Raw genomic sequence first — 23,728 nt, 5'->3', positions numbered from 1 at the left:
TTCCCCAGGGAAAAGGCAGCCTGCAGCCAGAGTGAGGGACTCCAAACTGATGAGGGGATGCTGGGGCGGAGCCCTGCACAGACAACCCCAGAGGCTGGGGCCCCCAGCAGGCTGCCAGGCCAAGCTGGGGTGTGGTGGACCCTGGGCACCGCGATGTCTGCAGCTAGCAGCACAGTAAGGACAATATGGGTTAGTCTGTTCTAGCTTCAGCTAGGGGAGCCCGCAGGGCACAGGACAAGGAGTCACGAGGTCAGCTGTTGGTGGTGCCAGGGACCTTGTTCTGTGCCACAGAGAGGGGTAAGAGAGGTCCCCTTCCACCTGGACCCCCTCCACTGGCTGGCTGCCTTCCACACTGGGCCCAGCCAGTGGGGAGCCTCAGTGAGCCTGGTGATGCTGCAGGAGCGCTCGGGTCCCAGGGACCACAATCTGACATCATTGGTTTCTTCTGGAGGCCTTTTATTTACATTGATGTTCTTATCCTTAGCACAGGCAATGCATCTGATATTCTCAATCTATTCCATTAAAAAACTGGTCACGATCCACTGAAATGACTTCACAATGCTCTCAAGAGTTTCTACCCTGATTTTGAACACCATCAGCCTCGGCAAACTCCTAGTATCATCTTCTGCCCTGACTGCACTCATGGGGCATGAAGGAGCCAGTGAGATTCCATACACTCCTAAGGGTGATTTGTGGCGTGGGCTGACTCCTCCCCATGCCAGCCTGGACGCCAGCTGGGGATAGCCAGCCACGTGGCTGCATCACCAACAGTTTCCTCAGCCAGAACTCGGGCTGAGGCAGGAACAGCTGAGGGTTTGAGTTACACAGGTGAGTCAGCTCTGCCTCAGAGCAGAATAAATCAACAAGTCACTGTTCCCGCACTGACAATGGAACTTCACCAAGTGGCTCAAAGAACTGACTTATTTATATAAGGGGGGCTTATTACTTCCTATTTGGACAAGAGGCTTGCCCCCTAAGTCTAGTTCTCTTGCCCTGAGGGTGACTGACAACAGTTACTCCTGCCGAGGCTCCTGCCCGGGTGAGCCCAGACTCAAGGTCCTGCCACAGCCCAACTGGGCCCCACCCTTACCTATGAGGCCAACATTTGCTGCAAGGTCATAATAGTAGGAAAAAGCATAGAAATCCACGTCCTTCACTTCTGCCACTCTGTGCACTTGATTCCGAAGGATTTCCGACACTCTGCTGGCGCACAGCTCGTGGAGGTTCACTGCTGGGCAGAGGAAAAGCAGGAAGCCAGCGGTCAGTGGGCTCCGAGCACCGGGCCATGCAGCCCCTGGGGCCTTTCCCAGTGACTCGAGATCCTGGCCTGGAGGGTGAGGTGGGACAAGAAGCCTGCAGAGATCTTGCCCCAAGTCAGGAGGCTCACCAGCCCCACGCACGTCAACAGCAACCCTTCAGGAGCCATGGCATTGCTGACCCAGGTCAAGGGAGAGAATCCCCACGCATGCAGGAGCTGGGGAGCACGGCCCCAAGCCTGAAGGACACAAGCCCCAGCCAGGCTCAGCAGCTGTCCTGACACAGGCCAGTGGCTCAAGTTTGCACTGTCCACCCCACACTTGCCCTGTCAGCCTTGACACGCACGGCTGTGTCTTGCTCCATCTTGTGAGCCACCTTAGGGGTGGGGCCTAGACCCTCTTTATGTCACAGATGAGGAAACAGGCCTAGCAAGCAGCTTCCCAAGCTCACAGGGCAGGTCATTAACTCCTTGCTTGGAAGGAGACCACCACAGGCCCTAAAGGTTAACGGACATGGATGTCCCACAGCCCACACCTCAAGCTTCCCATCTTACCCTAAGACCTCCCAGCTGTCTGCTGACAGCTCCATCCAGGTCTCACCATGGCCTAGAGCAAGGACTTTCCCTTCGGACCTCATTTCCCTCCACTCTCCCTTGTCAGACCAGTCACACACTTCCTCCTTGTTCCTTAAACACAGCAGCTGCCTCAGGGCCTTTGCACGTGCTGCTCTCACAGCTTAGAGAGCTGCTGCTTTATATCTGAGTGGCCCATTCCAAATCTCTTCATGTCTTGGCTCAGATATCACCCCATGAGGCCTTCCTAGGCCGTCCTATTTAAAACTGCAATCTCCCCCTCAGAACCTCCTCTTCCCCTTGTTTTATTTTTCTTCAAAGCACTTTCTCATGTGTTTTACTGTCTGACTCCTCCCCCTAGAATGTTAGCTGCACATGGGCGCAGATCTTGTCTGCACCATGCACTGCTGTGCGCCCAGTGCCTGTGGCAGGGCCTGGCACACGGCACATGTACCAGGGGTGACTGAGTCAGTGACCTGCAGGGTCATGGATAATGAGAAACATACATTCTGTCTGTTCCTGGATCCTGACACAGAGCTTCTAAAACCCCTGGAACTTCCTGAGTGATGAGAGTGAGAGGGACTTCTGTTATTCATAATAAGGCCCTTTATAATAATATAATAAGCGTACTTGAGTTTATGCTAACGAGGTGAGTCTTCCTGGGTCCCTTGATGACTTGAGAATGGGTGCTGGTTATCAGAGGAACTAGCCTTGTGCTCAGAGGGTTAGAACTTTCAGCCCCATCCCTGAACCTCCCAGGAGGGGATGGAGTTAATCACCACTGGCCAGTGATTTAATTAATCATGCCTACGTAATGAACCTCCATAAAACCCCCACTGGATGGGATTCAGAGAGCTTCCGGGTTGGTGAACTTGTGGAGATGCTGGGAGGTGGCGTGCCGAGAGAGGGCGTGGAAGCTCCGTGCCCCTTCCCCACACCTTGTTCTGCGTACCTCCTCCATCTGGCTGTTCGTGAGTTGCAGCCTTTATCAGAAACCAGTAAGTGTTTCCCTGAGTTCTGTGAGCTGTTCTAGCCAGTTATGGAATCTGAGGAGGGGCTCGTGGGAACCCCGGATTTGTGGCCAAGTTAGAGGTGTGAGCACCCTGGGGACTCACTGCTTGAGATTGGCGTCTGCAGTGGGGGCAGTCTTGTGGGGCTGAGCCCTCAGCCCGTGGGGTCTGCACTAACTCCACGCAGTCAGTGTCAGAACAGAAGTGCTGGTGGAGGGAAATCCCCACACATTTAGTGTTGTGAGTAGAGACAGCTCTGTCACGACAGGCAGACAAACCTCATGCCCGTGTGCCCAGCCTGGAAACAATATTTCAATTTTCCTTTTAGAAGAAAGTAAAAGAGCACAGAGCAACAAAAACCGCATGGGGTGAGAGGGCCAGGCAGGTGGGACAGTATGCCACTGTCAAGGGGAGCAGCCCTCCTGTCTGCTCAGTCGGGAGGGAGGCCAACTCTGCCCGAGGGGAAGCCATTTCTCGCTCTCCCAAGGTGCCCTCAGAGCTGCTGGCCCATAGCCTGGGTCTGGCTGTCCATCTCAGAGCTGAGGGACGCGCAGGTCCTTCCTCACTGGAGGCTTGTTAGGAAGTCCGGTCCTTTGGAAGAAAGCTTTTGGCAGCAGACAAGGAAGCCTTGTGCAGAGACCCCGCGGGAGCCGGCAGTTCCCAGCACGCTGGCGAGGGCCTCCTGGAGCCCTGGTGAGGCCGGCAGGGCAGCTTCCATTTTGTGGCCAAGTACGGGCTCGTCTGTGACAGAGGTTTGGCAGTAGCCTCCCTGCTTCTCAGAGGCATGTGGAAAGCCCAGGGGAGGGGGCAGGCTGTCATTCTTAACTCTCAGAAACCACAGGCAAACGATAAATCTGCCATACCTGCCTTCTGTCCTGAGATTCTGTATGTTATTTCAGCATGTTCCCACTCTCCTTTGAAACTGGGAGACAGGCAAGGGCTGACCAACTCCTTTCCATCCGCAGCTGAAATCAAAAAAAACGGAAAGAAAACAAAGGCGCGTTACCATGGTGAGACTGCCGTGCATGGCGCTGGGACCCGGGTTCCTCTGCGGGGAGGCCTGGAGCACAGAGAGCGCTTCACGTCGCTAATGGAGGCCTCAGAAGGACAAGGGAAGACGCTTCCTTTTTGCCAGATGAGACCTGATTCATGGAAGTGTTCTAGGTCAGCTGCGGGGCAAGGCCCGTCTCTATCACAGCAGCTGCAGCAAAGCCCCATCTGCCTAGAAACATGGCCACTTCCAGCTCCCGTTCACGGAGGGGCTTTGAGGCTTCAGGCACCAGGCCAAGCACTCTTCAGTCCAGTCATAACGATCCTAACAGCAGAGGAGTTATCACCACCCAATTTTACAGATTGAGGCTGCGAGTCAGCTGGCATGGCCAGGATGATGCCACCAAGTACCACCATGCCACGAATCTGTGCTGCTCTGGCTCCACGAGGCCACCCCTCGAGGCCGTGCATGCTGAGAAGCACGTCAGCTTCTCCTCCTGAAAAGGGGTCCCTGTCCCAGCCCTTGATTCTGGCCTAGGCCTGCTTCATAGACAGAACGTGCAGGACATGACATCATGTGACGTGGAGCAGCCTTCCTCTGAGTTACCAGGGAGAAGTGCTGGCTGCTCTGCTGTGGGGAGAGGCCACGGGGAGGGGCACCGAGGCACGGACATCCAGCCCAGCCACCCCAACTGCCACCACACGAGGCCCCAGGGACCCCAGTAGAGGAGGCGCCCAGCTGAAGCCTGTGGAATCACGAGATATAATAAATGACTGTTGTTTGTTGCTTCCAACCACTCAGTTTGGTGGGCAATCTGTTGTGAAACAAGAGACAACACAACAGGGAGATGGCTCCTCTGTGGCAGGGAGCGGTTTGCGTCCCGCTTGGCAGGCATCATGGCCCCAGGTGTCCCAGTCGGGCACTCTCAGCCTAGCTGTGGATGGGCAAGCAGGTGCCTGCCTTCTCCTTGTTGGCTAACCAGGTGTTTTTTGGCCCCAGAGTTAGGGTTGCAAGTGTTTCTGAGACGTGGACATGTTTGGTTTGCAACAAGGGGGATACCACTTTGAGGTTAAACATCAGGATTTGAAAGAAAAATGGAAATAGGATGTACCTGGAAAAATGAAATTTCCAGCTGAACACTCCCACCCTGTCAGAACAACCAGACCCTTGGAGAGGTGGGCAGAGAGCTGGGCCTGGGGAGGGGAGGGCATGCGGCCGGAGAAAGCACGTGCACATCCCTGGACAAGAGGCACGGGATGAGGCCTTTGGGCCCCAGTCGACACCATGGGAGAGGTAGGCAGTGCCAGCCTCAGAACAGTGTCCCCTACTCCCCAAGTGGGATGCGGCGATGCCCTAAGATCCCCTATGAGTTCATGTGCACTGCGGCCAAGGCCAGGCTTCTCCTCAGGCAGCCTGTCAGGGAGGAGCAGAGAAGGCCTGGGAGCAAAGACACCTCTAATAACCTCTCCAGACACAGACTCCACCTCCAGTCAAACGCCAGGTCTGCAGGAGGGGCCCAGCCCGTGTTTTATGACCGTGCACAGAGCAAGAGAAAACGGCGCAATGTCCTTGCAAGGACAGCATCATTGTGAATAAGAGAAAAACTCCCCCAGACCCGTGGCACCTGCCCCAGAGTTGCCTCCTCACAGCTCCTTCGTGGGCTGTCCTGAAGAACAAGGCCATCTCTTCAAATCCTTAAAAACAAGTCGACTCCAAGTGCAGGTGACGACTGCACAGGTACTTGGGTTTCTGAAACCCCCTTGGTCAGCGCTGCAGGAGGGACTTCACCAGCATTTCTTCCCTCTGACAATACCTTAGAATGTACACAGGAACACTCTCACGCTCCGTCAACGTCAGGTGCCCCCCGACAATGTCTAGGGCCCGTCCACACTCAGCCCTCCTGGGCCTCGAGTCCTGCTGGCGCATCAGGCAGGCCAGGGGCCAGCCGCTGCGCTGACGGTGGGGGGCAGGGAGGAGCAGAAGCCCCTCCCCCAAAGGACTCCTCAGGCCTGCAGAGCAAGGAGGGCCCGGGACCCACATCCACTCACCAGGCGTCCCCTCCACGCCGCCCAGAATCGCCAGCCGTGCAGACATCAATCCGAGCCCCAGGTAGCTGTGGAGAGAAGGCCGGGTGAGGGGCTGGCTGCCATGGGAAGCCCTGGGCGCTGTCCTCCATCGCCTGGTCTGGGTCCAAAATGAGTGGGAAACGAGGACACTTGTGGAAAGGCAGTTAGCGGCTCTCCTGCTTCTTCGAGAGGCCTCTTTGTGGAGCTCAGGGCGTTCAGCTAGTCAGTTCAACAAATGAAGCCCCGTGACTCGACAGGAGCTTGTCTAGGAGCTGTGGACGCTGGTGAATGCGACAGGCTTGACCTCGATATTTATGGTGCACGTGTGCTTTACAGAGAGTCCAACGAAGGTGCCACATGGCAAACAGATGCCCCCAAAATTCCTGCACCACAGCTCTTCCCCAATTTTCTAAAGCCTCCTCCAAAGCAGAACAGAATGAGCACCAAAGAAATGTAATTTTACTGCAGGTGAACCAAAAAACAAAGGCAGGAGGAGGAAGGAGGGAGGAGGAGGAGGAGGAGGAGGGGGAGGAGGAGGAGGAGGAGGGGCTCCAGGTGGGCCCACAGCAGAGGTTTCTGTGGACTCTGGTCACCCCACTAGGCAGGCATCAGAGGCAAGGGGTGCGTGCACTGCTTGCTGAGCTGTGTGTGAGGAGAGTCACCTCCCTACCCTCACTCCCGGACACCAACCTGTAGGAATAGAGCTTGTAGGTCCTGTTAAACATCTGGAGCGAGGTCAGATGGCCAGGGGGGGAGGTATGAAGGGTGCCCTGCGGAAGAACATGATGGTTACCATCTTTCCTATTTGTCCCCCACTCCCTCAATTCATTTGAAAGAAAATGGATATGCACAGATGTATTCAATTAAATTAGCTTTCCATTGAGGCATGTATTGTGAAAGAGCTTGGAGCAAGCAATGAAAAATAAAATGTCCAAATGAACAACCACTTTTTTCCTCCTTATGAGTAATATTTACCCATTCTGACAAATACGGCCCAACCCAGACAATTATGAGTAAACTTAAGTGCTCTTCCATTTAAAACTAAAAATAATAAAAAAAAGTGGTGGGTGAGGAAGGTACTGTTTTAACGCAGTGATGGCTCTAAGTGGAAGCATTTCTGACAGCTTTAGAAACTGCATCCGGCAAAGGGGCAGCTTGCCCTCCGCTGTGAGTCAGACTAACCAGGCCCTTCCTGGAAGCTCTCAGGGAGGGCGGCCCCCTTCACATTCTCTGCTCTAAAGGGTTCCAGGCATCATCTAATTTATCACCCCACTGAACACAATTTTTTTTCCAGGCAGAGTTAAAATCACACTAAGAAGCGTTACCTGTGACTGACCCTGGCCCTCAGGAGAACTACTGAGCACAAAGCCCGAGGCACCAGGTCTATGGGCCTCCCCCTCCCCGGAAAGCTGGGGCTCACCGCCCCCCAACCCCAGCACATCCCCTACGGAGCAGGCGGCCTTGGAGGGTGGGGGCGGTGGGTCAGCAGGGGCTGGTTACCTCGACTCTGGGAAGGAAGGTGATCTGAGTGGACCCTCCGCCCAGATCCAGCATGCCCACACTGCTCCTTCCCGGGGTCTCCAAACTGCCTGGAGCACAGTGAGTAAAGCGAACACAGCACTGTCGCGTTAGTAAACAGATGAGAGCAGCAGAAAAAGCAGAGGTTAGATGCCAGTGGAAAGAAAAACAAGATGGAGAAGGAGCTGTAGCTATTTAAAACTCTCCACGTAAGGATGCACTATTTGTCTAAGGGACACACACGGTGGCTCCACCAGCTGTGGCTTTGATGTGAAGAGTGACAGGACCACACTGACCTTCAGCAGAGATGCGGGGCCTGCCATCTCTACCACTCCCCTCTCAGAGATGCTGACTTCTTTGAAACTCCTTCAGGCCCTGAGGCTGGCCTCCCCCCACCTCGCCCAGGAGAGCCCATGTGGCCCTCCAGCCCCAAGGGGCTAATGCTGCCAGGAAGCTTCTTTCTTCTTCATACACATGTCAGACACATTGATCCTTTCCATAATTACAAGGGACAAAAATCCACATGCACTGAGACAACCTAAGAAAATGCTCCTTGCCACCTGTTTCCCAGAGCCGCTGCTTCTGTTCCCTGCGCAGCAGAGGAATTCAGTTACAGGCGATCAACATTCACATCATCACACTTAACATGTGAAGACACAGCTAGTTTTACTCAGGACTTCTCTCAGAAATGAAAGGACAGGGTCCCTGGTAGATGCCGCATAGGAGGGGCAGGAGCCCTGTTGGCAAAAAGTCCCAGGGCTGCAGAGAGGCAGCCGCTCTGAGCATTCACACCCGCAGGCGTGATGCTCGCCCCGCGAGCCGGGTGTACTCCCCCACCCATCCCAGCACCCTACTGCGGGCCAGCAACACTGTGAAACCCCAAGGGGTTATTTTAAAGAGTAGACACAAGGCAGGAATGGCATCTGTGAACTGTTAGCCTTTACAATGAAGTCAACGTACCTGTCAGGAAGTTGATGGTGATCCAGGCTGAAACACCTACAAGAGAGGGTCACAAAGAGCATGTGAATCACTTGAGATGCTGTTAACAACACACAAGACTCAAACGACTACTTTCAGATTTCAAGAGCACCAAGGGAACACGACCTCACTAGTCTCAGCCTTCAGACCAGCTACGGAAAGGAGCCTTATTCAGAACGTCATCCAGCAGCTTCTGCAGACTGTTCTAGAAAATACCATACTAAACAACTAAAATACTCTGCCAAGTGTCATATCTCTCCCTCCTATTCCTTATCATCAACTTCTGTTTGGAAGTGGTAGGAAGAGAACTGAATGTTCCCTCCTTCTTCCCCGATACAAACCCTTCAGGTTGTATTTAAAATCAGGGGCTGGTGAGGAACCTGATTAAGTGTCTCTCTCTTAGAATTAACAATGCAACAGCAACATTCTAAACATGGTAGCAACTGGGGATTCTCTCTAAATGTTCTTAAAACTGAAAAAACGTTTTCAGAAACTCCACCTGCGCCACGTTTGAAGCCAGTCAAGAGGAGAACTGTCTCTAATACGGGCACTAAGAAGACCCTCGGAGACAGTGAAATTGTGAATTAGAATGGGCCCGTCACTTCAGGTCTTGCTCACCCCAGTGTCTGACCAGGAGAAAGCTCCCGCTCAGAACGCTGACAGAGCCCTGCACACAGCGGCCTCACCAGGCCAGCCTCATCGCACAGAGAGCTTCTGGCAACTCTACCTTCGTCTGTTCCGTTCATGATGGACACACAGTCATCCCCCACAAGGAAAGGCGACGCCTTAAACACCTCTTTCACCTAAATGTAAAGAGACACACGTCTTATCCTTTAGAATCCCACACTTGGTGCCCAATCACGCTGTGTCAGCAGCAGTAACAAACACCAGAGGCTGCCAGCTGGTGCTGCAAAGCGACGAAGCTCAGGTTTTGTTTTAAGCTTCCCTAATCCTCTGCAAGCGGTTTCCATGTGAATCTACTCCCGGGCTAGCTGAGGTGGGTGCTGCCCTAAGAGCCCTATCTTAAGTGACTCTGGACTTGATGAACCTGCTGGGCCCCAAAATGCTGCCCAGCTTTAAGGACGGAGATGAAGGGGAGGAAGCCCCAGGAGGTGGAGCTCAGACCTGGGACCTCAGTAGGCCTGGTGGGCACTGCTCCCTGGAGATGGCAGTGGAAGGAGAGACGGCAGTAAGCAGCTGCTTTGGGTGGACTTCCTTCTCCATGTTTTACCAAGTATGATACAGAGAAATTTCAGTGCCTCCGATACCCTGCTCACATGTGCCCATAATCCGACCTGAGTCAAGGTAGTTTTTATAAGGGACCTTACAGATGTGCAGCAACCCATCATTTAGCAGCTAAATAGTTGAGACGCAGTGTAGAGGATGAGGAGGACTGTTTTGCTTAAAACAGTTTCCCTAACGTGCCTGATGAGAAGAACCCTCCAAGCACCTGCTGAAGACAGGTTCCTGGGCCCCCGGGGGTGATACAGGGCCCGGGACACCTGGCAATGTGGGAGCTGGACCTGGGCAGCAGAACACTAAAGGGCCTTCTCAATAGTTACATCTGAGCATCACACCAAGAGAGGACTAGCGGTTCCCAAGAGCACAAGCTGGCCTGAGCCGGAATGCCAGGGATCCAGCTCCCACAGCCTTGGACACACAGTGAGCCCTGGTGGAAGAGCGCCCTTCCAAGGCACAATGTATTTTTAAAATACACTTTTTATTGTAAAACACAGCTTCACTCTATAAGCACGAATAGCTTTAAATGAAGAAAACATCATTCAGTCACAATCCCTCCCCTAAAGGTGATGCTGTTAACACTTCGATGCGTCTCCCTCTTCAGGAAGCTTCTATGTAGCCTGATTGCTCCAAAACCGGCTGAATATTTAGTGTTTTCATAAGGCACCCTCCAAGGGGGAAATGGGTAAAATCACCTTTTCCAATAACTTCTGAGCCTTTTCTCCTGGTAACAGGCGTAAACCAGCTGTGGCCTTGAGGACCAAGGGCGTGGCCTTCCAGAAGTCAAAAGGAATGTCTTGTTTAGCAACATCCAGCAATTCCTGAATCCCCGGAGTGCTCTGTGTGGTACAAGTAAAGCAGGGTCTGTCAGAGCTCAGCATACAGGAGCAAGGATGCTCCCCTGACCCTTTTGGTTTCATTAATTTATAAATGTATTTTTTTTCTAATTTTCCAAATCAGCAGAAAACAGTGACTTAAGTGGTGCTGGTGGGGGTGTGGGGCCCAGGGACCAGGTAAACATGGAGACTTGCCCTCAGCAGCAGAGCATGGTGGGGTGAGGACACACGAGAGGGGCTCCTGGTGTGCTACCACGCTTGCAACCAAAACCCCAGCTGGCCCCGTCACCCACCTCACTGGGTGACTTCAGACGAGTCGCGACTCCCCTGGAGATCATGAATGAATTCTGGGTTCCCTCATAGTGCTAAAACCCCAGGAATAACTACATCGAGGAATCACTGAGGTCCAAAAGTCGGATAAGGGCCTGTGTTAGTGGGGGGTGGGGGGGAACCTTGGTAGAGGACCTCTGAGCCTCTTAGTAGGTACAATGCCACAGGGGCAGTCTGTAATGCCTGTCCACAGGGAAAACACATTCCTCTCACTCAGAAATCCCACTCTAAGAATTCATTCGAGAGACACCCTTGCACGAGGGGGTCACCAACTGCATATAAAGCGACAAACCTCAGCTTTTCTTATACTGTTAAGATCAAAAGATTGGACATTATCTAAATGTCCTTCAGGAGGGAACTGGGTCTGTAAATTCAATGTGCATGCATACACTACAATACCATTCAGCCAGAAAAATCAAGCAAGTTCTTCATACCCTGACAGTAAATGATCTGCAAAAGCAAAGCGGAGAACAAATTAATGCCATCCTACTGTGTCTGTAAAATAAAGAGGGGAGAGGAACACAGATCCACTTGCTCATGGACACCGAAACCTGCTCTTGAAGGACACGTATGAAACCGGGGGAGACTAGAGGTGGAGGGCAGTTTTTGCTGTCTGCCCTGGGAAGCAGGGAAATTTGTCCCACTTGAATTTGTGCTGCCTACTCAAACAAATTAAGATTTAAAAAGCTCGATGAGTTTGCTGTAAAGACATCTAATTTAATTAGGTCTAATTTTATGGTCACTCTAGAATCACTAATTTTGATTTTTTTCAATTTGTTTACTAAGCTACAGGAAAGCCAGGCTAGGACTTCACTGTCTGAGATCAGGACACACCTGTGGGCAAGAATCCCGTATTAGCTTTTGATTCAAGACATGCCTGAACTAAAAGGAACTTACAGCTGTATTTGTGACAGTTTCATGAGTGCCTTAGTGGAAATACAGGTGTCCGTATTCATGCAGTGATAAGCTTTAAGGGCTTTAGAAGCAGAAATGCTACAAACTTACCAAAACAATTATTTGACAGTTTAATTAAATTTCTTTTACACTTATTTGGTTTTTTGGATTTTGCATAATACGCTTTTAACTTTAATATTTTGTTTTAGTCAATTTTTGTCATCTTCAGTCAGAGGAACTAAAACAAAAAAAAGTATTAAACTTTCAAATAATGCTTTTTGTAAGTTTGCAGCATTTGTGCTTTTGAAACACACCAAGACTGATGGGTGGCACACGTGCTGCTTGGCAGAGGGTGGTCAGGGTGTGTGGGGGGCATGGGGGAGGGGCGGGGGGCAGTGGTCCTCCTGTGGCTTCTCCCTCTACCAGCTTCCTCATCGGGCCACCCTGCACAGTACGACAGGCCGCAGGTCAGCACCATCAGAGTCCACTCCATCCGAGAGAAGGGAGCTGCTTTAACGAGCTGCACAGTTAGAAGGCAAATCTGATGCACTAACAGACATGAGAAAGTCGTCACCTTTTCAACGTCATCAGCATAAGCAGAAAGACCAGGCTTCAGTGCTTTGAAGGTTTCATGGGTCAAGGTGGGAGTTCCTAAGGGAAAAAACATGTTTCAAAAAGGGTAAAAAGGGTACAGTTATGAATATATACACGAATATACGAATCTATACAACTAGGACTGGCCGCACTTTTCAAAGGCAGACATCTGAAAACAGACCAATCCCAGAGGGACAGGACCCCTTCACTGCTTCTCATCTAAATCCTGCCTCTTTAGCGCAGCTAAACGAGATGAATATTATACTTAACGATTGGCCAGAACTTTACTTTTTAAAAAACATCAACTTTATAGAGGTGTAATTTACGTACAAAAAACTATCCCTTTAAAGTATTAAATTTTCACATAGTTAATTCTTGCTGATTCAACCAACAGAGGATCAGGGCAGATGATTCCAAACTGCAAACAGGAAAGTCATTTCCTTGATTCTAGGATGGATGCATATCAGTTTTAAATAATACTTTTCTGTTTCTTTTTTAAAAATTTAATTTTTAAATAATTAGGAGCCTGGGCTCATGTACATACAGCAAGGGAGAGAGTTCAGAGGCACATGGTGCCAAGGGATGCTGGTCTGAACTCAGACACGAAGACTCGTGAAGAGAAATCGGGATAAAACTTTTTGCAAGGACTTCTCTCCAAAGATAAAACACTGGAATATGGCTATTAAAGCATCACATGTGGACATGTGTTGTCTTAAACTTAGCTTCAAAACCATTTTGGAGGTAGGTAGGTCCAGCATAAAAATATTTAACTATTTAATAAGTTTAAAAATAAAGCAGATGAAAATAAAACATGCCATGACAGCTTCGGAGAGAGCTACTAAAAGTGTCTGGTGCCACCAGCTCAGTTAAATGCCCAGAATGGTGTCAACTCAAAAGGTATCAAGGGTCAGCAAAGAACCAGAGAAGAGGGAACACCAGCCATAGCAGTGGGCCTGCTGAGCAGCTGGCAGAAACCACTTGCTGGTTGGAGGCTGGAGAGGCGATCCTCAGAGTCGATGGGCACAAAAGAGAGGCTGGGGAAGAGGTCAAAGGGAGTAGGAACAGGGTGAGAGCTGAGCAGGGATGGGGGTGTCCCCACAGGAGAAGCCAGCAGGTGAAGATGCCCAAACTCTCACCCTGGGAAGCAAAGCTGACGGGTTCTGGCTCTAGCTCCCTGCTCACTGTTGAGGCCACTCTCGTCTGTCACTCCCCTCGCTGCCTGGCCCCACTGTGCAGCTCCGCGTCAGCCTGGGCTCCGGGTTGTTGGTAATTTATCGGCCTTTCCTGGACTCCTGGCTCCCACTGGCTTGAATGTGGGGTTACTTCCTGCCTTAAACTAACCCAACTTGACTTCTGGCCTAAGTTATGGTCCCAGCCACCTGACCTGAAAGAGAACGCTGGGAGGGGACAGGCCACCAAACACCCTCTGGGATCTTAGCTGCCCTTAGGTGGTCACCAGCAACTAGTGCGAGTAAGGACAACCTGGGACCCCTGGGAAATTTGGATTCCTGGGCCCCAACCCACACCCTGAGCCAGTATCTCTGAGAAACTGCATATTTGACAAGCTCCCAGGTAAGTCCAGCCCACACCCTGAGAAACCATTGTCTTCAGGGGGAGGAGGTCCCAAGAGCTCTGCTGTGAGATGGAAAGAGATGGCACGGCCAGGGCTTTCGGCCCTGGGATACCTCTGGGCTGCCTGGTGAACTGGAAGACGTGCACTCGGGTGCCAGTGCTTCCTGCGTCAAACATGATGCCGTAGAAGACCTCGTGACCACGTGCAGCCGTTCCCAGGGCAGTGCGGGCCTGCTGGCCCCTCCGGGCCCCTGTGGCCACCTCGGTGATGCTGAAGAAGGCCTGAGTGGCGGAGGCCCAGTGCCACTTGATGTAGGCAACATAGATGAACAGGCTCACAAGCAGTCCCAGGGGGTACGCCACCTTCGTCATCTTCAGGTTGCCATTACTTGGTATTTTTCTCATTTCTTTGTGTGCTGAGAACTGTGCCACAGCTGCTGGTGGAAACGGAGGAGAGGCAGGAAAACACAGTAGGCTTCGAGGTTCCCGGGCAAGTGAGAAATCCCTGCTCTGAGGGACAAAAGGCTCAATTAGAAACCAGTCTGCATTCTTTCCTCTGGAATCAGAAGCTTCATCTGATCCTCAAAATGACTCTGGAAGGTGTGACCCCATTTTACAGAGGAGGAACCGAGGTTTATCAAGACCAGGTAACCTGTCCAAGGTTGCCCGTCCTGCAGCTGCCAACTGGGCACAGCCCCCAGCCTGAGCTGGCTCCCCTCTAAGGGCTGTTCCAGACAAACTGCTCTGGACTCGCTGCTATTGTAAAAGCCACGTGTAAGTATGTCCCCACCCCTTTCAAGCTATCAGAAACATGTATCCAACCCATTCTTTCAATTCTCACTTTTCTTCCCATATAGGTAATTTACTTTTCAAAAGGTTTAAAATCCTCCCCCTTGGGAACTACAGAAGGACCCAGACAAATCTGAGAAATGCGGCTCACTTTCCGGGAAGTTCCACAGCAGGTACCTCTTTTCATTCATACAGCACATTCCTGTCAAGGAGGAAATTATGCCCGCGTGCTCTCAACGTCTATAAAAATGCTACCCAGGTAGCAAACTAAATTAATTCAGCACCATTATTTTTGGTTCAATTGTTCAAGCTTTATTAGCAGCTTCTAGTGCAAGGCACCGTGTGGGAAGTTGAGGCTTCAGAGGAGCAGAACCAAAATGCCTGGTTTTCAGGGCCACCCCCACCCTCAGGAAAGGTCCACCCTTCCCTCTCTCAGTCACAGCAAGTGGAGTGGACACCCCTGGGGGAAGGAGACAGGGAGTGCTGCGCTGAAAGCAGGACGTGGGTGCCGGCTCCACCCGCAGCAGTGTGTGACCCTGGGCAAGCCACCCTTCACAGGAGGCTGTTCTTCCTCAGCCGGAAGGCAGGGCCGCTCACAGGAAAGCTGCCTCACGCTGCTGTCTGCTGTGCGATGTGTTGAGAATGGACACATACTGAATGCTGGCTTTACAGACGGGCAGCAAGAGGTAATGTCTCCTGACCAGGAATGGTGATGGACAGGTGTGCTGGAGGAGAGCAACTGCACTGTCTGGGAAAGCGAAAAGTGGGGGCCAGGGCTAGAAATGCAGGGGGCAAGGCTGTGGTGGCCTCCGTGTCAACCATGAGGCTGTCTGGATGGACGGGAAATGGGACCAAAGTGGCCCTTGGTGGGGGAGCACAGAGTTGAGGTCATCTGTGGTCCCTCCTTTCTGGTCTTGCCCTGCAGCCATACCTGGATGCCTTTAGGCCCCCAGAGCTCATGTCAGACCAGCACTGTTTAAACCCATGGCTTCCTCTGTGCCTCTGCCTAGGGGAGAGGACTCCCCAGTGCCCCGCCACTCAAGCTTGGGCAGGGGGCAGGAGAAATCACCCCTCTCTGAGCATCCAGCACATGCAGGGCTGTGGGAAAGGCTCTTTTTTTTTCTTTTGAGGAAGATCAGCCCTGAGCTAACTGCTGCCAATCCTCCTCTTCTTTTTTGCTGAGGAAGGCTGTCCCTGAGCTAACATCCATGCCCATCTTCCTCTACTTTATACGTGGGACGCCTGCCATGGCTTTTTGCCAAGCAGTGCCATGTCTGCACCCAGGATCTGAACCGGTGAACCCCGGGCTGCGGAGAAGAGGAACGTGCGAACTTAACCACTGCGCCACCGGGCTGGCCCTGGAAAGGCTCTCTTGACAGGAGCCAAGGAGCAAGTTCCCCTCCCCAGGCGCTGCTCCTACCTGACTTTGGGCCTTTCTTGGGTCTTACTGCACTTGGGAGCTTCCCACTGCTCTCAGAATCACCTTGTACCCCTGCCAGGGCCCGGGCCCTATCAGCCTCTGAAGCTTCATCTCACACCTCTCTTGCCCTTGCTCACAGCGCTCCAAGAACCCAGCGCCTCCCTCAGTCCCTAGAACACAGCTCTTCCCTGCCTCAGGCCCTTTGCGCACAGTTACCATTCCCTAGAATGCTCATCCACCAACCTGGCGTCCTTGTCCTTGTCCCTAAGCCTCAGCTGAAATGTTATTGTCCCCACCTTCTCCACTACCCACAACTTAAACAGCCCCACCACTGTCACGCTGTCTCTGAGCTCCTTGCCTCCTTCTGACGTAGCACCACCATAATCTATAATGATGACGGTGTTTGTGGGATTAGTTCCTGAAAATCAGTGTCCCTGTAGGGCATGAGCCCCGAGGGCAGGAACTTCGCCTGTCTTGTGCCACTGCAGCCCAGCTGGAACACAGGCTCTTATCCCGAAGGGCGGAGGGCACTCCTCCACCCCATCCGCCTTCCATACCGTCACCACACACACAAAATGGCCCTATTTAAAATCCTTTAACGGGGAGAGGACATCAGCAAGACGGTGGAATAGGGAACTCTAGGCCCTTGTTTTCCCATGGAAATATTGAAAAAAAAAAAAAGGAACTGGCTAGAATATTTCATGGGAGTTCTGAAAAACAAAGGTTTACAGCCACCAAGCAAATGCCCATTCAAGTAAAAGTCACATCCAGGATAGCAGGACGTTTTGTGGGTTCACTCACCCCTGCCCAACTCCCTCCTGTGAGAAACAGTCTGAAAGCAGCAGCAGCCCAGCTCCTAGTCCCTTCCCTCAGACAGGAGGGAGCAGAGCAGACCTCTGGCAACATCCTGACCAGCCCCGGGGCTGCCTGAGGCACAGGTCCCCGTCTTGCCTGACTCAGAGCTCAGAGCTCAGAGCTCAGGTGGGGGTGAAGCTGTGGAAAGCAAGAGTGAAAACCAGGGGGACTGCAGACCCACACACACCTGGGGCGAGAGGCTGGGGGCGGGGGAGATACAACAGAACATCTAAGGACCAAGGAGGAGTTTGGGTGAGACTCCTTGGGAAATTAACACATTTAAAAGCAGATGTGTAAATGGGAAGATTGAAAACAGCACATACACATGCCCAGGAAAGACACATGCTCAGAAAAACCCTGAGCAAACCTTAAGCCTTCACCCTGGGCTGACCCCAAGGCTCAGACACATCCTGCTAATTAGTGCAGGTCTTACATGTCACAGAGCCAGCATGCAAAGACTGGGAGAGGTGGCTCTTTAAAAAAAAAAATCATAAGGCATACAAAGAAATAGGAAAACATGGTCTATTCGATGGAAGAAAAAGTGGTAGAAACCGTCTGTGAAGAAATAAAGGCAAAGGATGTATCAGATAAAGACTTTTAAACAACTGCCTGAAATATGCTGAAAGAGCTAAAGGAAAACACAAAGAACTAAAAGAAATCAGGAATGCGATATACAAAACGAGCATATCAACAAAGAGACAGAAATTGTAAAAAGGAACCACGCAGAAATTGTGGAGATGAAAAATACAATAACTGAATTGAAAAATTCACTAGAGGGGTTCAATCGCAGGTTTCCTTTTTATTGAGCTCACCATATTTTATATATATATATAACATTAGATAAGTTCCATGTGCACAACATTGTAATTCGACTTCTGTATATACTATAGTGCACTCACCGCCAAAAACAAGTTTCTATCTGTCACCTTAAAATTGACCACCTTTATGCATTTCCATTCTGCCTTCTCCTCACCCCCCTTCCCCTCTGGTAACCACCAATCTCTTCTCTATATCTATGTGTTTATTGTTGTTTTGTTTTGTTTGTATGTTTTTTATTTTTTGTTAATCTTCCAAATATGACTGAAATCATAGGTTGTTGCCTTTCTTTTCCTGACTTATTTCACTTAGCATAATACCCTCAAAGTCTATCCATGTTGTTGAGAATGGGACAATTTTGTCTTTTTATGGCTGAGTAGTATTCCATTCTATATACATATACCAGATCATCTTTATCCATTCATCAGTTGATGGGCACTCGGGTTGCTTCCATGTCTTGGCTATTGTGGATAATGCTGCAGTGAACAGAGGGGTGCGTAAGTCTCTTTGAATTGTTGATTTTATGTTCTTTGGATAAACACCCAGTATTGGGATGGCTGGGTCATATGGTATTTCTATTTTTAATTTTTTGAGAAATCTCCATACTGTTTTCCATAGTGGCTGCACCAGTTTGCATTCCTGCCAGCAGCGTATGAAGGTCCCCTTTTCTCCACACCCTCTCCACCACTGTTATTTTTAGTCTGAGCGATTATAGCCATTCTAACAGGTGTAAGGTGATATCTTAGTGTAGTTTTGATTTGCGTTTCCCTGGTGATTAGTGATGTTGAGCATCTTTTCATGTGCCTATTGGCCATCTGTATATCTTCTTTGGAGAAGTGTCTGTTCACATCCTCTGTCCATTTTTTGATTGGGTTGTTTGGTTTTTTGTTGTTGACTTGTGTGAGTTATTTACATATTATAGAGATTAACCCCTTGTTGGATATATGATTTGCAAATATTTTCTCCCAATTGGAGGGTTGTCTTTTCGCTTTGTTCTTGGTTTCCTTTGCCTTGCAGAAGCTCTTCAGTCTGATGAAGTCCCACTAGTTTATTTTTTGTTTCCCTTGTCCGAGTAGATATGGTATTTGAACAGGTCCTTCTAACTGATGTCAAAGAGTGTACTGCCTATATTTCCTTCTAGAAGTTTTATGGTTTAGGTCTTACCTTCAAGTCTTTGATCCATTTAGAATTTATTTTTGTGTATGAAGAAAGATTATTGATATGGAGACTTAATGTTGTCATTTTATTTCTTGTTTTGCATTTGTTCTGCATTTCCCTTGTTTCTCTTCCATGTATTTTGGACTTCCAATTCAGTTTTGTAGTTCTCTATGATGGCTTTCTCAGTTTTCTCTTTATTTATCATTTGTGTCTCTGTCCTGATTGTTTGTTACCATGAGGTTTATATAAAAAGTCTCATAGATGATATAGTCCATTTTCTGATAGCCTCTTATTTCCTTAATCTAAGCCAATTCCATACCTTTCCTCTTCCCCTTCTAAGTTGTTGTTGTCACAATTTATTCCATCTTGTATTGTGAGTTTGTGGTTAAATGATGAGATTATAGTTATTTTTTATGTTTTTCTTCCCTTTATCTTTAATGTTATAATTGTTTGCTAACCTGTTCTGATAGAGAGCTACAATTTTCTGATTTTGTCTATTTAGGTCCTTGGTCAAGGCTTTGTAAATACTTCCTCCTTTTTTTCCCCGGTATGGGGGCTTTCTTGATCATTTCTTGTACAGGGGTCTTGTGGCAATGAACTCCCTCAGCTTTTTTTTAATCCAGGAAAATTTTTATTTCTCCATCATATCTGAAGGATAATTTTTCTGGATAGAGTATTCTTGGCTGAAAGTTTTTGTCTTTCAGAATTTTGAATATATCATTCCATTTTCTCCTGGCCTGTAAGGTTTCTGCTGAGAAATCCACTGAAAGCCTGATAGGGGTTCCCTTGTAAGTTCCTGCCTTACTGACCTTAATATATTTTGTCATTGACTTTTGCCAGTCTTACTACTATATGCCTTGGAGAAGGTCTTTTTACACTCATACAACTAGGAGTTTATTAGCTTCTTTTACTTGTAATTCCAGCCCCTTCCCCAGGTTTGGGACGTTCTCAGCTATTATTTCTTTGAACAAGCTTTCTGCTTCATTCTCCCTCTCTTTTCCCTCTTGAAGACCTATAATCCTTATGTTGCATTTCCTAATTGAGTCCAATATTTCTTGGAGACTTTCTTCATTTATTTTTAGTCTTAGTTGCCTCTCCTCTTCCATCAGAAGCATTTCTATATTTCTGTCCTCCAACCTGCTAATTCTGTCCTCCATATCATCAGTTCTGTTAGTCAAGGACTCCAGATTTTTATCTCATTCATTGTGTTTTTCATCTCCAATGTTTCTGATTGGTTTTTCTTTATAGTTTCAATCTCTTTTGTGCAGAATTTTCTCTGTTCATTAATTTTATTCCCGATTTCATTGAACTGTCCATCTGAATTTTCTTGTAACTCATTGAGTTTTTTTTATGGTAACTATTTTGAATTCTCTGTCATTTAGATTGTAGATTTCTGTGCCTTCAGGATTATTTCTGGGTTCTTGTCCTTTTCCTTCTGGTCTAGAGTATTAATACATTTCTTCATACTATTTGATGGGGTGGATTTGTGCCTTTGCATAGTGATGGTATCTGGTTGCAGATTCCACCTGCTGCTCAGGAGCTCTGTATTCTGAGCCTGCTGTGATCACTGGTATCTGTGCGTTTACTTTGGAATCTATACCGAAAGGGCCCATCTGCGACTACCCGCTCACAGCTGCTGCTTTTCTAAGTTATGTGTGGTTGCTCTGGCCGACCAGCCAAGCTGGAGTGCTGGGTGGATGGAGGAGGCTTTCCTTTGCATGTGTGATCCCAGGGCCCTTCTGGCTCTGCCCTCACTATCTGCCCTCCTGGGGTGCTGGCTTGATGAAGACACCCCTGCAACAGCTCAGACTTCTCTTGTGTAGCTTCCCCACAGGCTGTGAGGGAACTTGGAGAGCGAGGTGTTCCTGTGGAGAACTGCCTCTTCCCCCTCTTTTGTCAGAGCCATGCAGTCCTGCACCCTAGATAGCTGCCGGGGAGGGAGGGAGCTCTCCTCACGTCCTTCCACTTCCTCCTGGGGGTCCAGCACCTCCAACTGCAGACCTACGGCTGCATGGGTCTCTCAGATGTCTTTTGTGTTCTATGACTGTCTTCCGTGGTTTATGAATGTCCTTGTCATTGTGTCTGAGGGAAGAGCTCATTCTGCCATGATGCTGATGTCACTCCCCACCAGCCATTTTTTAGTCGGGTTTCAACAGCAGATTTGACCAGGCAGAGGAACCAATGAACTTGAACACAGGACAGTGAAATTATCGAGTCAGAGGAGCAAAAGAAAAAAGACTGAAGAAAAGTGAACAGAGCCTAAGGGACTTATGGGACACCATAAGTGTAACTTTACCATACAGTAAAGGTAAACACATGGAGAAATATAAAAAACAGTATTATTGTCCATTTTGTTCACAACTCCTGTTTTTATTTTCTACAGTATTTAAAAGACAAATGTATAAAAAAATAATTACAAGCCTATATTGATGGGTGCACAAAAATGTAATCTGCGACATCAAAACATGATGTGGGAAAAGTGGAGAGGTAAAGGAGTAAAGTGATTATGTCAGCTTCAAGTTAAGTTGGCATCAAATTTTTAAAGTTATTATAACTTTAGCATGTTATGTCTTCCCCGTGGTAACCACAAGGAAAACATCTATAGAATACAGTCATGAGTCACTTAACAATGGGGACATGTTCTGAGAAACACATCGCAATCCTGTCACTGTGAGAACATCATAGAACATACTTATACAAACCTAGATGGTACAACCTACTACACACCTAGGTTATACGGTGCTAATCTTATGGGACCACTGTCATATATGTGGTCCATCATTGCCTGAAACGTTGTTATGTGGCACATGACTGTACGCACAAAAGGAATGAAGGGAATCAAAACTGTCCCTAGAAAAAATCACTTAAAGAAAAAGGAATGCAATTATGGAGGAAATGAGGGATTAAAAAAGCTATATGACATAATGAAAAGAACAAAATGGCAGAAGTAAGTTCTTCCTCATCAGTAATCACTTTAAATGTGAATGGATTAAACATCCCAGTCAAGAGACATAGAGTAGCTAAATGGATAAATAAACAAAAACTGTCACAGTAGACAAAGAAAGACATATAGTAATAAAAGGGCCAATTCACAAAAATATAATAATTCTAAGATATACACCAGAGCTCCTAAATATATGCAGCAAAAACTGACAGAATTGAAAGGAGAAACAGAGAGCTGTAAGATAATAGTAGAAGACTTCAATACCCCACTTTCAGTAAAGGTTATAAAAATCAGATAGAAGATCAATAAGGAAATAGAGGATTTGAACAAAACTATAGAAAAAGTATAGACATATACAGAACACTCTACCCAACAAGGGCAGAATACACATTTTTCTCAAATGTGCATGGACCATCCTCCTGGACAGATGATCTGTTAGGCTACAAAACACAGCTTAACAAATTGAAAAATGATGCAAGTCAAACAAAGTATCTTTTCCAATCACAATGGGATGAAACTAGAAATCAATAACAGAAGAAAACTGGAAATTCCCAAACGTGTGAAAATTAAACAACATACTCTTAAACAACAACCGGGCCAAAGAAGAAATCAAAAGGAAAATCAGAAAATACCTTGTGACAACTGAAAATGAAAACACAACATACCAAAACTTACGGGATGCAGCAAAAGCAGTGCCAGGAGGGAAATTTATAGCTGTAAATGCTAACGTTAAGTGAGAGAAAAGACCTCAAACCAAAAACCTAATTTTACACCTTAAGGAACCAGAAAAAGAATAAACTAAACATAAAGCTAGAGTGAAGGAAACAATAAAAATTAGAGCAGGATAAATAAAATAGGGAATGGAACAATAGAGAAAATCCACAAACCCAAGAGTTGGTTCTTTGTAAAGATCAACATAACTGACAAACCTTTAGCTAGCTTCATTAAGGCACAAAGAAGGAAAACTCAAATAATTAAATCAGAAATGAAAGAGGGAACATTCCTACTGATTTTATACAATAAAAATGATTACGAGAGTATTCTGAACAAATGTATGCCAATAAATTGGATAACCTGGATGAAATGGACAAATTCCTAGAAACACACAACCTACCAAAATGAACTATGAAGAAAGAGAAAATCTGAACAGCTGAGGAGACTGAATCAGCAATCAAAACCCTCCCAACAAGGAAAAGCTAGTGACCAGATGGCTTCACTACTGATTTTACCAAACATTTAAAGAGGAATTAACAACAACCCTTTTCATAATCTTCCCAGAAACTGAAGAGGAGGTACCACTTCTTAACTCATTCTACGAGGACAGCATTACCCTAATACCAAAGCAAGACCAAGACACTACAAGAAAAGAAAATAAAGACCAATATTCCTTATGAATATTGACGCAAAAATCCTCAACAAATAGCATCAAACTGAATCCAACAGCATATATAACGATTATAGACCATGACCAAGTGGGATTTATTCCTGGAATGCAAGGATGGTTCAACATATGAAAACCTATCATGGTAATATACCACATTAAGAGAATAAAGTGGGGGGGAAATCCACATTGTTTCAATTAATGCAGAAAAGATTTAATAAAATGTAACATCTTTTCATAATAAAAACAACCAAGAAACTAGGAATAGAAGGAAACTACTTCAACATAATAAAGGCCATATATGAAAAACCCACAGCTAACATCATACTCGATGGTGAAAGACTGAAAACTTCCAGTGAAGACTAGGAACAAGAAAGGATGTCTGTTTTCACCACTTCTATTCAACACTGTGTTGGAAATTCTAGCCAGACCAATTAAGAAAGAAAAAAAATAATAAAAGGCATCCAAATTGGGAAGGAAAAAGTAAAATCATCTCTATTTGTAGATGA

The 23,728-nt window shown here is 48.1% G+C and overlaps 1 protein-coding gene across 5 annotated transcripts in view; it reads right to left on the bottom strand.

Moving 5' to 3' along the window:
• ENTPD6 (ectonucleoside triphosphate diphosphohydrolase 6) overlaps nucleotides 1–23,728 on the bottom strand; it is a 33,185-nt gene that overhangs the window by 3,533 nt on the left and 5,924 nt on the right. Inside the window, exons 2-11 of one of the 5 annotated variants that reach the window (XM_001487835.7) lie at nucleotides 13,970–14,366; nucleotides 12,265–12,341; nucleotides 10,326–10,469; nucleotides 9,119–9,194; nucleotides 8,374–8,409; nucleotides 7,396–7,484; nucleotides 6,586–6,665; nucleotides 5,878–5,942; nucleotides 3,702–3,803; nucleotides 1,091–1,231 (exon numbers count right to left, since the gene is read on the bottom strand). In XM_001487835.7, coding sequence (XP_001487885.3) covers nucleotides 1,091–1,231; nucleotides 3,702–3,803; nucleotides 5,878–5,942; nucleotides 6,586–6,665; nucleotides 7,396–7,484; nucleotides 8,374–8,409; nucleotides 9,119–9,194; nucleotides 10,326–10,469; nucleotides 12,265–12,341; nucleotides 13,970–14,261 — 1,102 coding nt within the window. In that variant the 5' untranslated portion in view covers nucleotides 14,262–14,366. Of the gene's footprint in view, nucleotides 1–1,090; nucleotides 1,232–3,701; nucleotides 3,804–5,877; nucleotides 5,943–6,585; nucleotides 6,666–7,395; nucleotides 7,485–8,373; nucleotides 8,410–9,118; nucleotides 9,195–10,325; nucleotides 12,217–12,264; nucleotides 12,342–13,420; nucleotides 14,367–23,728 lie in introns of those variants that run through there. The other 4 variants (XM_005604418.4, XM_070246987.1, XM_023625956.2 and 1 more) reach the window with 4 other exon arrangements.

This window comes from Equus caballus, chromosome 22, assembly GCF_041296265.1.
Source record: "Equus caballus isolate H_3958 breed thoroughbred chromosome 22, TB-T2T, whole genome shotgun sequence".
In the NCBI taxonomy this organism is placed as follows: domain Eukaryota; kingdom Metazoa; phylum Chordata; class Mammalia; order Perissodactyla; family Equidae; genus Equus; species Equus caballus.
The sequence above is the reverse complement of the archived record's forward strand: the minus strand, read 5'-3'. Positions and strand labels throughout refer to the sequence as shown.